At 38.2% G+C, this 13,543-nt stretch overlaps 1 protein-coding gene across 1 annotated transcript in view; it reads left to right on the forward strand.

Annotated features, from left to right (window-relative positions):
* The window catches only part of GTF3C3 (general transcription factor IIIC subunit 3), a 38,721-nt gene extending 29,408 nt beyond the window's left edge, over positions 1-9,313 (forward strand). Inside the window, exons 16-20 of the mRNA XM_090041705.1 lie at positions 545-782; positions 1,729-1,919; positions 2,875-2,999; positions 7,423-7,575; positions 8,353-9,313. Coding sequence (XP_089897831.1) covers positions 545-782; positions 1,729-1,919; positions 2,875-2,999; positions 7,423-7,575; positions 8,353-8,475 — 830 coding nt within the window. The 3' untranslated portion in view covers positions 8,476-9,313. The remainder of the gene's footprint in view (positions 1-544; positions 783-1,728; positions 1,920-2,874; positions 3,000-7,422; positions 7,576-8,352) is intronic.
* Positions 9,314-13,543: the final 4,230 nt, after the last annotated feature.

Genomic DNA, 13,543 nt, shown 5'->3' on the forward strand with positions numbered 1-13,543 from the left:
TGAAAAAGTACATTTATAAACGAGTTGCTTTAATTTAGCATGGTGCAGGCACCAGGCCTGTATTAATATTCTGTGGAAAAAAAATGTCTACTCATTTCATAGCAAGTTAATTGAACCTGATGAAAGAGTTGTTCAAACAGTGCTGCTTCAGAAGAAGTCTCCAGGTACACCACTATTTATCAGCTGTACAAACTACTGTGTTTTTCCAGCTGATTTTCCAAAATTTCCAAATTATGACTAGTCCATATCAGGTAGTTCTTTCGCAGGCGAATGAGATGGCCTTTAGTGTATGTGTACATGTTTGTATAGTACTGATCCAGTTTGAATTATTTAAATTCCCTGTAATTATGAAGTGTTTACTCTGTGATTATTTATTAAAATTTGAACTCTATAAATTGTGTTTTAAAAGAATTAAAATCCACTTAATATTATTTTCCCTTAATATAAAAATTTTTTTAAAAAACCCTGTGGGCTGAAATTTTAAACAGAATCTATAGTCTTCAGCTCTCTTTTCTGTGCCTGTTTGACTTTCTTACTATTTTAGCCATATTTGCTGTACTCACAAGCGTCCTGACAAAAGATGATTGGTGGAACCTTCTCCTGAAAGCCATTTACTCCTTGTGTGACCTCTCCCGATACAAGGAAGCAGAGCTGTTGGTGGATTCTTCCCTGGAGTATTATTCGTTCTATGATGACAGGCAAAAGCGTAAAGAGCTGGAGTACTTTGGTCTTTCAGCTGCAATTCTGGATAAGAATTTCCGCAAGGCTTATAATTATATCAGGTAAGAATCACTAGTGTAGTTAACGCAACCACATATTCTGTAATGATTTCCAGTGAGGCTTTATGTATACTTCTATGAACATTTGTAGCTATTCAAACAGTGATCTTCTGAATTACATGCAAGCTGATTTTTTTTTTTTTTTTTTTTTTTTAGGGCCCCCAGAACACAGGACCCTTAAGATGTGGTTAACCAGTCAATCATGTCTTAATTTATTCACAGGCCACATGTTCGATCAATAAATGGCATAATAAAACAGGGGATAAGCCATAAAGTTATTACACAAAAATGTGTAATAACTGTAGTGGTTTCATATCACGCCAGCATGGTGCACCCCCACAGCTAGGAGCCCCATCAGCTAGCTGATGGGGCTCACTATGCTGGCAGGCCCCAGATGTGACGGGATATGCTGTTTGATCCTACAGTCAATCCTCCTGCCATGCACATGTGGCATAGCAGGAAATGTGATTGTGGTGATGCCATGTCAGATCCCACAGCGCATTTACTTGCATGTCTGCCAGCGACCTGAGAGGACCAGAATATCTATTAATTTCCACTTAAGCAAATAAGTCTCTGAAATTAAAGGGCTTTTTTGGGCAGTCTTTAATTGCCAAAAAAGCCCCTGTCTGCTTTATGGCACTTTTCTGCAGTGGACCATCTGGTCATCTTGCAATATGTTAGGAATGTATTACAGGTTATATGCCCAGGTTTTCTTATATGCCCTACTAACTTTATTCAAATGAGTTGTCCCATCAAAGCCAAATAAATTACTCTAATAAGTGAGGACTGCTTGGCTCTTTGAATAATTTGTCAATTGATTTTAGATTCGTCTTTCACATGATACTTTCAAATAAACTGTAGATCTCTTCTTTTCATTACAGGGTATTTACTTAGTGATTTATTGCATACTATAGATACACAACACAATAAGTGATTTCCTTTCTTTTAGAATAATGGTAATGGAAAATGTCAATAAACCTCAGCTCTGGAACATCTTTAATCAAGTCACCATGCAGTCTCAGGATGTACGACACCATCGCTTTTGTCTTAGATTAATGTTGAAAAATCCAGAAAATCATCCACTTTGTGTCCTAAATGGGCACAATGCGTTTGTATCTGGCAGTTTCAAGCATGCTCTTGGTGAGTCATTATTTTATTTAACTAATAAAAAGTACAACGCTCTGAAATATTTTATACGTTATACTCCCAAATTCCTTTACATCAACTTTCTCACAGTTTTTAAATATTTTCAAGCTAGAGGGAATATGTCATTTTGAGTAAGAGAACACTCACCTTTGTCAGAGATCCTTAATATTTGCTTTGTGCTGCAATTAATGAACTATGCAGTTTTTGGCACTAACACATATTATATCACCCATTTTAATTTGTTGGTAAAAGAATCAGGGCATAAGTGAATAGGCCAGTTCATGAAAATATGTATCAACAATTCAAGGAGTATCTGCGTAGTAGTTATGGACTTATATTTTGGGGTGGGAGAGCTGTTTTTCTTTTATTGTAATGAGGAAAAATGTGGGTTTTACTTATGCATGGTCAATTTATAATTGGAACAGTATGATAAATCACTACCTGATAACCATGAAGTAAATATCAAAGAGATGGCAAATCTGAAGTGTTAAATATTTGTTCTAAGGAAAATTGCAGGATTAATTTAGAAGAGATACATTTCCAAAGAATAATTTACTAAATATTTTATAACTCCTCGAGGAAAAGAATTAAAAGAATTAATCAGGGAATTGGCATCTTGCTATCCTCTTTACACAGATTAGGGCTGAGGAAATTAATATTTTTCCAGCAAGTGCGCAAAATTGAAAGTGATTAAATTAATTAAAAAACCGTTTTTGTCTGTGTTTGAGACTATTCTGTTTAAATTCTGACTTTACTTAGGGCAGTAGAGGAGGGTGCTGAAAACAAGAAAGCTGTAGCATCTGGTGTTCTTTCATGTTTTATTGTGGTTGTATTCAGTATTTGTTCCTTTATGCTGGTTCCCTTTTTCAGTTCAAACTTCCAAAAAAATTTGATACAGTGAAATGCTTTTAGAGAGAGACTGTCTCAAATCATTTACTCCTGCTTTTAGGACAGTATGTGCAAGCCTTTCGTACCAATCCTGATGAGCCTCTGTACAGCCTTTGCATAGGCTTAACTTTTATCCATATGGCATCTCAGAAATATGTCTTAAAAAGACATGCTCTTCTAGTACAGGTAAGTTTGAGGGAAGTGGGGTTACTGTTATGATTGCATTTGTCTGTAGTATTTATTGTTCATTAGCTGTCTTACTCCATTCAAGTAGTTAAAGCTGAAACAAATGATCACAGCTGATTGAATAATATAAAAAGGGATTTAGGTTAGGATTTTCAAAAATATCCATGTAATTTTGGAGTACATGTCCCAAGACAAGTCTGCTGCTGCTCCAGTTCTGTAAGTAAAAGCAATTTTGCTTTGGTTTGTAGAATCCTTAATTACTTCCATGTATTAGGCAGCCCCCATGTACTTAAGAAAATATTAGTTCCATTGGCTGTAGTATTGATATTTATGCAGCTGAAATATTGTCCTGGAAAGGCATTATTTACTGTTCAACTTGTAGAAAGGGTCACTCTCTTGAATAGATAATAAGAACAATGTCATGTGACATGGGTAACTAGCCATGTAACATAAATGATATATTATTGGAGCAAATACTTAACAAATAGGCATATGTTGAAAATTATGTCCAGAATGTTTAGTGAATCCCTACAATGGTAAATGCATAGGAAGATCATCATTTAGGACCCCTGGGGTGTTTATATACATTCTCCAGGAATTGGAGGGGCAGAGGCGCTTTAATTACAGCAGCTCTAAGAGCTCTAAAGTGCCCAGAGCGTCATGTGTATCAGTGTCCCAATGCTTAAAAATGGTGGTGTGGGCACTTTAAAGCTCATTGAATGAGCTTTAGTTAAAGCACCCCTGCTGCCATTTTTCAGCTCAGGGACACTGATGCACGCAACGCTGGAGTCTGCTGGAATGTGGTACTTACCATGCTCCACCAGACTCAATTAATCATGGCTGCTCCAATGCACTGTAATTACTGTATATAGACACCCTTGAATGCTTCACTAACAAAAAAATAAAAATAGAACCTAATGAATAGTTAGACCAGTTCTGGAAACCAGATAACATCTAAGAATGAGGATCAGAGATTTTCACTGATTCTTACAGTTAGCTGAGTATTTTTAAAAGTTGGTACTTAAAGCTATGGGGAGTGTTATTCACTGAGCACTCTCTAGTGAATCACTGAAGGATTGATTTGCAAGATGCTGAGTGCCCTCAATGTCCATTGAAACAAGGTTGGACTCTGAACAGTTTTGCTTTGATCTGTAAAATTCTGACTGAGAAACCCTGAATTTTTGCTCTGAAGGCTTTAGGGACTCTTGTCCAGTGGTTTTAAAATGCTCCTATTTTTGATATTGTGGAGTGTTTTGCTCTGTCAGATAGGCATGCAAATTTGTACAGACACTGTGTAGATAATCTCTCTGCATTAGATCATGTAATGGACAGATTATCTGTAAAATTTTTTTTATTTTTTAAATAAATGCCCTTAGAAAAGAGCAACTAAACTCATTTGGTTGGTTGTTTTTGATCTGATCAGCCAAATTTTTCTATCCATGTTTTTCGTAGGATCCTCGTGTAGATGCACATAATTATCTTGTACGCTACATTGTGAAGGAATTGTTCTTTTCCCTCTAACTTTTTCTGAGCTGTTGTAACTATTTATGGTCATTCTTGGCTTGGTGTGGTCTGATCCACAAAGTGAGCCAAAGATGGAACCCTGTGATCCTTTTTTTTGGATTGGTGCTCCAGCACAACCCACTGTAACCATTTTCCCTTTCAGCTAGCCCCTTCACTTTCTGCACTTGCCAGAGCTGGGCCCAGACCCATACTAGACCTGATGGTTTTGGGTTAGTGACCTCCAGTATTTATAATTTCTTCCCTGGAAATTGAGGATTTTTAAAATTTCCTCTCCTCTCCAGGTGAGGCATCTATGTTCAGATTTGGGCTGGAAAGCTGGCCACTTAAGAGGCTTGATTTTGTTTAGAAACGCTGAATGCTTACAGTTCCCATTGATTTCAGTAGGAGTTGCAGGCACTTGCTCTAAAATCAGCTCACTTATTTAGATACCAAACTGTGGCCTGATTTTAATATTTTTAGCTACTGCTTTCCTTATAATAACCTTGTCTTTCCTAGCTACTGACATTCTCCTTTTACAGCGTATTTGGAAAATGTCCTATTTGTGTCACCCTCTGGTCCTGCAGTTTTGTGTGTCTGCTTTTCTCATTTCTTTTTCACCCACATTGAAGGTTTCTTTTAATCTTAGTTTGCCCTGAGTCTGTCTGTTCAGTAGTTCATGCAGATATTATGTAGTGGTGCTCCAAATTATCATGATGAGCTGGTGTGTTGGAGCTAATTGCTCATGTTGAAGGAACTGTCTTTGTTTCTAGAGGCAATATTGGTAATCAAAGGCTGTTAGTTACAGCCAAATCAGTACATTCATAAGTGAGAACAAAATGAACCATAACTCTGTTTCCACTGTGCAGTAGTTCCCTTCTGAATTCTCCCTTTTTTCCTTAATCCCATTTGATTTTTTTTCCTGAGGACTCCTTTTATCTAAAAAGAACATATGGATTTCAGTCTAAAACAGCTATACTCAGTATCTTATTTTTACTTTAATCTCTGGGAAGTGACTCTGGTCCCAGTGGCCTTCTTTATAGCAGTAAACAGACATTAGCTAATGAATATTCACAGTGTCCTCATATAGCGAAAGGCTCAAGAGAAGCTAAATGACTTTCCTAGGTTGGTACATGTGTTGGTGGCAGAGGTTGGATTAGTTCCCAGTCCTGTGTTCTTTTTTCTCAATCTGTGTGGGTAATGCTCATTGTTTCTTCCACATTGCCCCATCACTGTGAAGTGTTCCACTACAGGCCATTCTGGCTCACTGGGGCAGTGGAGGGGGAGGGCTGCACTCTATCTTTAACTTCAGCATTGGGATATGATTTGGTTAGCACCATGCTCCAGCCACCTTTACCTCCAGTTTGTTCCTGGTATCAATTGGATAGGAGGCTGGATGGGCTTCGGGGCCATGGTAAAAGGGAAACAGTGAGTGGAAACTCACCGCTCTTGCCTGGGGTTGAACCCAGATCCTAACAGCTGAGCTACATGGGTCCCACCTTAGTGCTGTATTTGTACTAATAGTCTGTCGGGCAGCTCTGATTGAGTATTGTTCCCTTTCTAGTTCTTTTCCTTTTATAGGTTTTTGGTTGTAGCTGTGTTGGTCTAAGGACATAGGCAGCCAAGGTTCTTTGAGTAGATGTGATATGTTTTATTAGACCAAATGAGTAGTTGGAAAGAAGTTCTTAGCAGGCTTTCAGGCTCAATCACTCTTTTTCGGGCATAGGGAGTCTCTCTTTGCTCTTCTGAGACTCCAAGGAATGAGAGAAGCTAAAAGTGTTTTAGCTTCTCTCATTCCTTGGAGTCTCAGAACAGCAGAGATGTCCTATGCCTGAAGAAGAGTGATTGCATCTGAAAGCCTACTAAGAACGTCTTTACTTTTATAGTGAACTGAGCTAGAGTTCACTGCATATAGACCAGGGGTAGGCAACCCTCGGCATGGATGCCAGAGCATGGCATGTGAAGGTATTTTGCTTTGCATGTGCACCTCAGGGTGGACAGTTGGGGAGGGGAGGGCAGGGTTGCACTGCCACAACAATTGCAGCTCCCCCAGCATCCATCCCAGGCACGCCAGCATCTTACAAGCCGAGGTTGCGGGTTTTTGACACTGCCCAAAGACATTTTCAACCCAGATATAGACTCTGTTTAGTTTAAAAGGGGGTAAAACAGAAATAAGGAACTAAAATAACAAATTAAAGAACAACAAGTCTAGTGAAGTTACAGAGGGGTTTCTACTGAAGTTATAGAGGGGTTAGTATAGTGGAAGGAATTACTTACTATTCTAGGCTCAATTTCTAGTTGTACACCAGACTTTGAGTCTCTGGCAGAACTCCCTCTGGCCTCAGTAGCGTTAAGATTGGACCCTTCTACTATTTAGCCTCTGAGTTACCCAGACTTTTAGCTCCATTTTCCCTTTTATTCGTTTTTCTGATTTGTCATTTGGCAAACGTATGCTGGGAATTGGTCACTGCTGAAGGTTGCTGGTGTTCCGGGAGCTTTTACAAGGGTCTGAGGAGGAATGTGTTTGCTTTCCAGGAATAGTCCTAGGTTCTTCTGTGTGGACTGTGGTCAGGGTTGGCTGAATCAAAAAGCTATTTCTTTACTGCTAAACAACAAAGTAAGAGTGAGTTGTAAAAAGGCCAAGGGTTGAAAGAAACCCCCCCGGTGAACACAGGGTGATGTTTTAAAGTACGATAGATGGAAGTAATACTATTTCAGAACAGCTGGCCACAATTTAGCAAATGTCCTCTCACCATGTGAACCGTCTGGAGGCTATGAAAATATGGTTTGGCTCTTGTGTGGTATGAAACAATGAGTTGTTTTTCCCTGTGGCCTCAAATGAGCTGATTCTTTATGGAAAAAACACTTCCTGCAAAAAGAGAAAATCAAAACCTTATGCTGTTTGTTTGTAATGTGTGTGCAGGGATTCTCATTCCTTCACCGCTATCTGGGCATCCGTGGACCTTGTCAAGAATCTTTCTATAACCTTGGCCGTGGCCTTCATCAGATGGGATTAGTGCATTTGGCAATCCACTACTACCAAAAGGCTCTTGAACTTCCTGCTGTTGTCTTAGAGGTACTGTACAGTCAAATACCTGAACCTTAGTCTCTACAAATCAGTTGGGTATTATCAGTAAGTAACCAGAAGTAAAGACAGTGCTCAAAATTATCAGTAATCCCTACTGTAAATTCACCAGTGTTAGAAAAAGTCCCTTTTAGCTGTCATCTGTTCTGTGTTTCTGGACATGTATAGTTCGAAGGCTCAAGACAGTCTGAGAGTTTGGTTTGATGGTTACATTATTGGGAGTGGCCAGCATCAGCTACAAGAAAATGTTCAATGGAGAACATTTTCGTATGAATATCAAGAAGTGTATTTAAAATCCATTTCAAAGCAAGAATAATGGCATGTAAAATCTGACTGGCATTTTCTCTATTGCACAAATAAGAGTGTTTAACAAAAAAATATAGATTCCTAGTGTAAATATATTGATGTAGTAGAAATGAAATGACCTATATAATAAGATAAAGAATTTGTGTGCATTAGTACATTGATTCTGTAGTGGTTTTCTGTTGTAATTTGCCATGGGTTTCTTTGCACTGTCTATATAGTGGGTCAGATAGCAAAAGTGTCTGAACTAACAGACATTTATCTTAATTGTAGTAAGGCTTATTTAAAATAGTCGTAATGGAAGAAAACTTATGCTCTGCCATATGCTGGTGGTGTTCTCTTAGCTAGAGTTCTGGCGGGGGAGAGTGAGAAGAAACATGTCTGGTTATAAGGCAGTGATATTCAAGATCTACCCAGGGTTTATATCCAATGTACATGCAAATAATTTTTTTCCAATTATTTCAGGGAATAGAAACTGATCAAACAGACTTGAAAAGAGATATTGCCTTCAACTTATCACTAATTTATCAGAGTAGTGGAAATACAACAGTAGCTCGGAAGCTGCTATATACATATGGAGTCGTATGACGAGTGTGTGGCAGCTGTTCGCGATTAGGATGCAGCCTGCAAGAAAAACTGCCTCCGTCATTTTCACCAGGATATTGAGGATGTTGGGCATTATGCAATGGTAAAAGATTAATCTGAAAGAAGCTATGTAAATATTTTTTCCTAAACAGAACTAGACATGTCTGGTCAGAGCTGCCACTTTGTAGGTATTTTGTTTCATAGACTTTTAGCTATTTTTTTTCCAGTTTCTAAAATTGTGACAATAAAATGCACTGATTCAAGAAAAAATACTGTTGGCATTTCTGAGCAAATTCCCGACATACTTGAAGTTGAGGGAGCACTTGCCATTAAGTTCTGCATTTTTCTCCATGGATTTTGATTCTGAAATCTACCGTTCCTGCTGGTATACAGCATTTTCTGCTGAATAAGGGGCCAAAAAAGCACTAATTATTTTTGGAGAAGACTTGTTTGTGTATTTAACCAGGTACTGTCCTTGTTCAAAAGCTATTCATTTGCTACAGTTAGTTTGCCATATACTATTCAGAATTGTTGCTCTTATGCAGGAGAGGGAAGACAAATCAGCTTCCAAGGCAGAATGCTAACCCCTGCATATTAGGCAGTAGCTTTATACAGATTCCTGGGAGAATATTTCCAAAAAGAGGAAAGAACTGTAAATAAATCCAATTGCAAGAACTTTTTATTACTTGCATATTTTTTAGGTAATTCTTTATTCAGCAGTAAAGTTGTCTGAGAAGTGACTTTTGCTCTAATGTTATGTGCCACAACTGTAACAGGCATCCTATTTAGAAAGAGTATTGTATATTTTGTGTTAATAAAAATTTTTAGTTTGTAAATAATACCTATTGTTTCAATAATTAAGTTATTCTTAGCAAAAATCATAATCTGTTTAGTGGGTTAAAATTAATAGTGTACTAATAGACAGCCCGAGTTTCATTTTCCTGTAGTAAAAATTCAGTAGAAATGCTGCAAGTTCCGTATATTCTGTTGCAGATTAAGAAGATAATTCCAGTTTCACAGGTTTTCTCTTGTCTCATAGAGAAATAGTTCTCAGAGCTCCTGGTTCTCTCTCTCAAAACTTGTCTCCAGTAAGAGTTATGATGAGTCCTTGTAAGATTACAGGCTTAGATCTTGGCATGTAATTCTTTCCAGCATGCCTGTATGATTAAACTTCAGCACTAACATGATTTCTATTAGACAACAAATTGAAATGTGTAGGGCTGGATCTTATATTGAATTTTAGTCAAAGCCATTACAGCTCTTGAGGAAAAAGGAACAGGTTTGCTGAATTCTCTACTTCTGGGATATGCAATTATAGTTTGTTTTTATTCAATCAGATGATACCCAGTTGCTAGAGAAAAATTTGGCAGACGCTATTGTTGATAGTTACTACCTGTTTGTTCCCTTCACGGAGAGAATTCCAGTTGAACGTTCCACTGGGTGGCGTGGCCTGCCGGTCTGACAAAACCAGACGGACAGCTATTAACTTTGTTTTCTAAATATTGTCCTTGCCCCAAAGCCTTTTACTCTGCTCTGATAGGGGCAGAATGTCCATTTGTTTATCTTTGTTTTATTTTTCATCTGTGCCTAAATATTTAATATTCTTTACTATTTCCTCTTAACTTTTTCTCCCCTGATCTACATGGTATGATGCATCTCCTGCTAATTCCACAAATCAGAATAACCTTGTGCTTACCTTGTGCTCCCCATTGTCTTTCCTGACGTATTTATTGTGTGGGCTCTCATCTTTTTATTCTGTTTACAGTTCCCCAGCACATGCTCCATGTTATATGTGAGAGATGTTTTTAACTTCTTCCTCTTTTCTGTTAAAGTGTCCCCCACACTCTTGGCCTAAATATTGGGTTGCATGGACAGAATCATCTCTTGCATATCAAGGCAAGCGATTTATTCTGCTCTGTTCAGCAGTGGTGAGGCCTCACCTGTTTTGGGCCCCACCTTTCAAGAACAATGTGAGCAGATTGGGAAGAATCCAGTAGAGAGTGACAGAAATGATTGGAGGCCTGGACAGCATGACTTATGAAGAAAGGGCTATCTAGTCTGGAGAAGAGAAGGCTGAGGGGGGATTTGATTTAAAAGTTTTCAAATACCAGAGGACTAATTATAATGGGGATGGAAACGAAACTATTCCCTTGCTGTAGGGAACAGGACTAGAAGCAGTGGACTCAACTGCTGCAAAGGAAATTAAGGTTGTGAATGAGAGAGAACTTTCTGACTGACGGTGATCAGGCATTGGAAAAGGCTACCTAGAAATGTTGTGGACTTACCATCTCTGTACATTTTCAAGAGGTTAGACAGATGTTCCTGCCTTCAGCAGAGAGGTGCTGGACTAGACGACTTGGTCCTTTTTAGCCCTACTTCCCTATGATCCTAAATCTAACATCCTCCCCCCTTGCCTTCTTGGACATTAACCTCTCTCCGTCACGCAGGGTATGTGGTTGCTCAGTGTTCTCCCTTTTGCTATCCAGATGCTTCTCTCCCTTTGTTCGTTATGGCCCTGTACATCCCAAAGAGTTGATTGGGGTGAACACAGCCAAAGCCCCTGGTCAAGCATGCCCTCCCAGATTAAATTGGCTGGAACAATTTTAGCAACTAATTAAACCAAATTGAAGTCATTCAGATAAACAGGGAAGAAATAATTGGGAGAGCCAATGCCCAGGACTCTTTAAAACATCTATTTTATTCTTTTTTTTCACCCCCTGCCACCACCTTTTTTTGATCTGTCAAAAACTTTTCCTTTAACTGAGATTTGAAAAGGACACTTTAAAGAAATTAGCAAGTCTGAAAGTATATCCTGCAGGTGCTATTCTGGCTGGAAGACTGGATTTGTAATCAATAATAGAAATTCAAGCTTTGACGGTTAAAAAATCGATGCATGTAAGACTCGGGATCATAGGATTTACGCTTGTAAGTACTCTCCAAAATATGATAGACCCTTAGTAGCAAAATAGAAATACTAGAGGAATTGGATTCTGTGGACCTTCAGATAGTGAAGATGACCCGATAAGATTTTTGGAGTTTTTCATAAATCATTGGACTTAAACTTAGCCAAAAAAAGAATCCCCTTTATACTGGAAAGGTTTATTGCATCACAAGGGTACGATCTGAAATGCTGAACTAATGTCTGGAAGAACAATGGCAATAAGAGATAGTGGAGATACAGCTTACTTTTTGATTTTTTCTTTCCAAGTGTAAATTGAGTATAAAGTACTCAGACAAAGTTTGTTCCACATTGATCAGTGATTAATAGAATGGTTGCTACACCATTTTTCCCTGCAAAGCTTAGGGTTTATCTGAGGAAATAAATATATTTTTATGGATTACATGGGCCAAAATGCTTAATATCTACTGGTCAAAATTAAGGTTAATGGAGGCCACAACCATAATTCAATTCACATGATACTGACGTCTACATCCCTAATAGTGTTAGAATTTCAAGATCTTGCTTCACTTAAAATCTAAAAATTATGGACATGCTAGAATTTTGTATCTCTATGCAACAATTAATTTGAAAACCATGAATTCAAAAACATTGTATTGCCACGCTGAACAGGAAAATTGATGCTGGCAATTTATGCCCCATTTACTACCGACTGAAATAGTTTTATACTTAATGTGTACAGTACATATTTTGAATAAGTATTTTTGAGCATCCAAACCCAAGATTTTGTGCGTCATTCAACAGGTGTTGGGAGAACATAACAGAAAACTTATGTGGTTATGCCCTTACTTGAATTAATCTTAAAGTTACTGGGATAAATATTCTTTTTGTTAGAGAAAACCTTGCATAAATATTAAGTCTACAAGTTATTTCTCTCAAATGTTTGTAGGTCCATTACTGGTTGATACTGATGCACTACAGTCTCAAGAATTTAAAACCAAGCAGTTAAAACTTAACCTCTTGGCTGATGGTAAAATGTCTATAAAAAGTTGTCTCAGTTGAACAAAAGTTAATGGAAATGTTTTCAGGAAGGCTTCCCTCTGATTCTTATGGTTCTGATTCCCTCTGATTCCCTCTGATTCTATATTTCTAGAAAAATATCCTGATCTACTGGTTAAAGATAAGATTTCAATCAATTATTTCAGATAAATGGCTGAAAAAGAAAAAAAAATCCAGTCAAGAATATTTCACAAGAATGAAGGAAATAAAACGGCTTGTATTAAGCTAAATTAACTAAGTGGAGGAAAAATGGAGCCTGTGTCATGAATTGATACCAGCACCGATAAAATAAATACATACCCCTATGTATTAATTATTACCTGTACAGTGGTAAATCTGAACTCTCAGCATGTATTATAAGATATGCATTAAGAACAACACATTCCAGAATTAAGCTTATCTGTACAATCATAATTTGGCCCTTTTTTTTTCATGGTAGTCTAGTTTTTTATATCTTTAGTCAGTACATGAAGTGGATAGTAAACAGAAGAAATTAGGTGTGTCACACTTCAAAAGGGATGTGGACAACATGGAGCGGGTCCAGGAATGACCAGGAATAACTGTCATAAGCTGGCAGAGGGTAAATTCAGATTAGACATCAGGAGGCGCTACTTTACGGTCAGGGCAGCTAAGATCTGTAACCAACTTCTAAGAGAAGTGGTGCTGGCTCCTACCCTGGGGGTCTTTAAGACAAGACTGGACAATCACCTTGCCGGGGTAGTTTGACCCCAGTACTCTTTCCTGCTGTGGCCAGGGGTCGGAATTGATGATTTGCTCAGGTCCCTTCTGACCCTGCTAACTATGAAACGATGTATGAAACAAGAAAGCAACAGACCACCTCAGTGAAATTGTAAGAATTTTACTTAACTTGGATAGAAGCTTTTCTCTTAACCCCCCCCTCCCTCTGGTGCCAAACCTGTCAAAATGAGAACTCCTTTTGCTGGAACTTTAAAAAATCTGAGGTATCAATCTGAGGCACATGCATTCCAGCATGGAAGTCATTCGCCCCATCAGGTTCTTGGCAATGTCTTATTATACAAGTAATTGGAGAGGGAGGCTCTCCCTTCTGGGAGTCTTTTTTCAGTTTCTGGCAGAAAAATAATGTGCACCGTT

This window comes from Crocodylus siamensis, chromosome 4 (assembly GCF_052110815.1).
Source record: "Crocodylus siamensis isolate JL-2025a chromosome 4, ASM5211081v1, whole genome shotgun sequence".
Taxonomy (NCBI): Eukaryota; Metazoa; Chordata; order Crocodylia; family Crocodylidae; genus Crocodylus; species Crocodylus siamensis.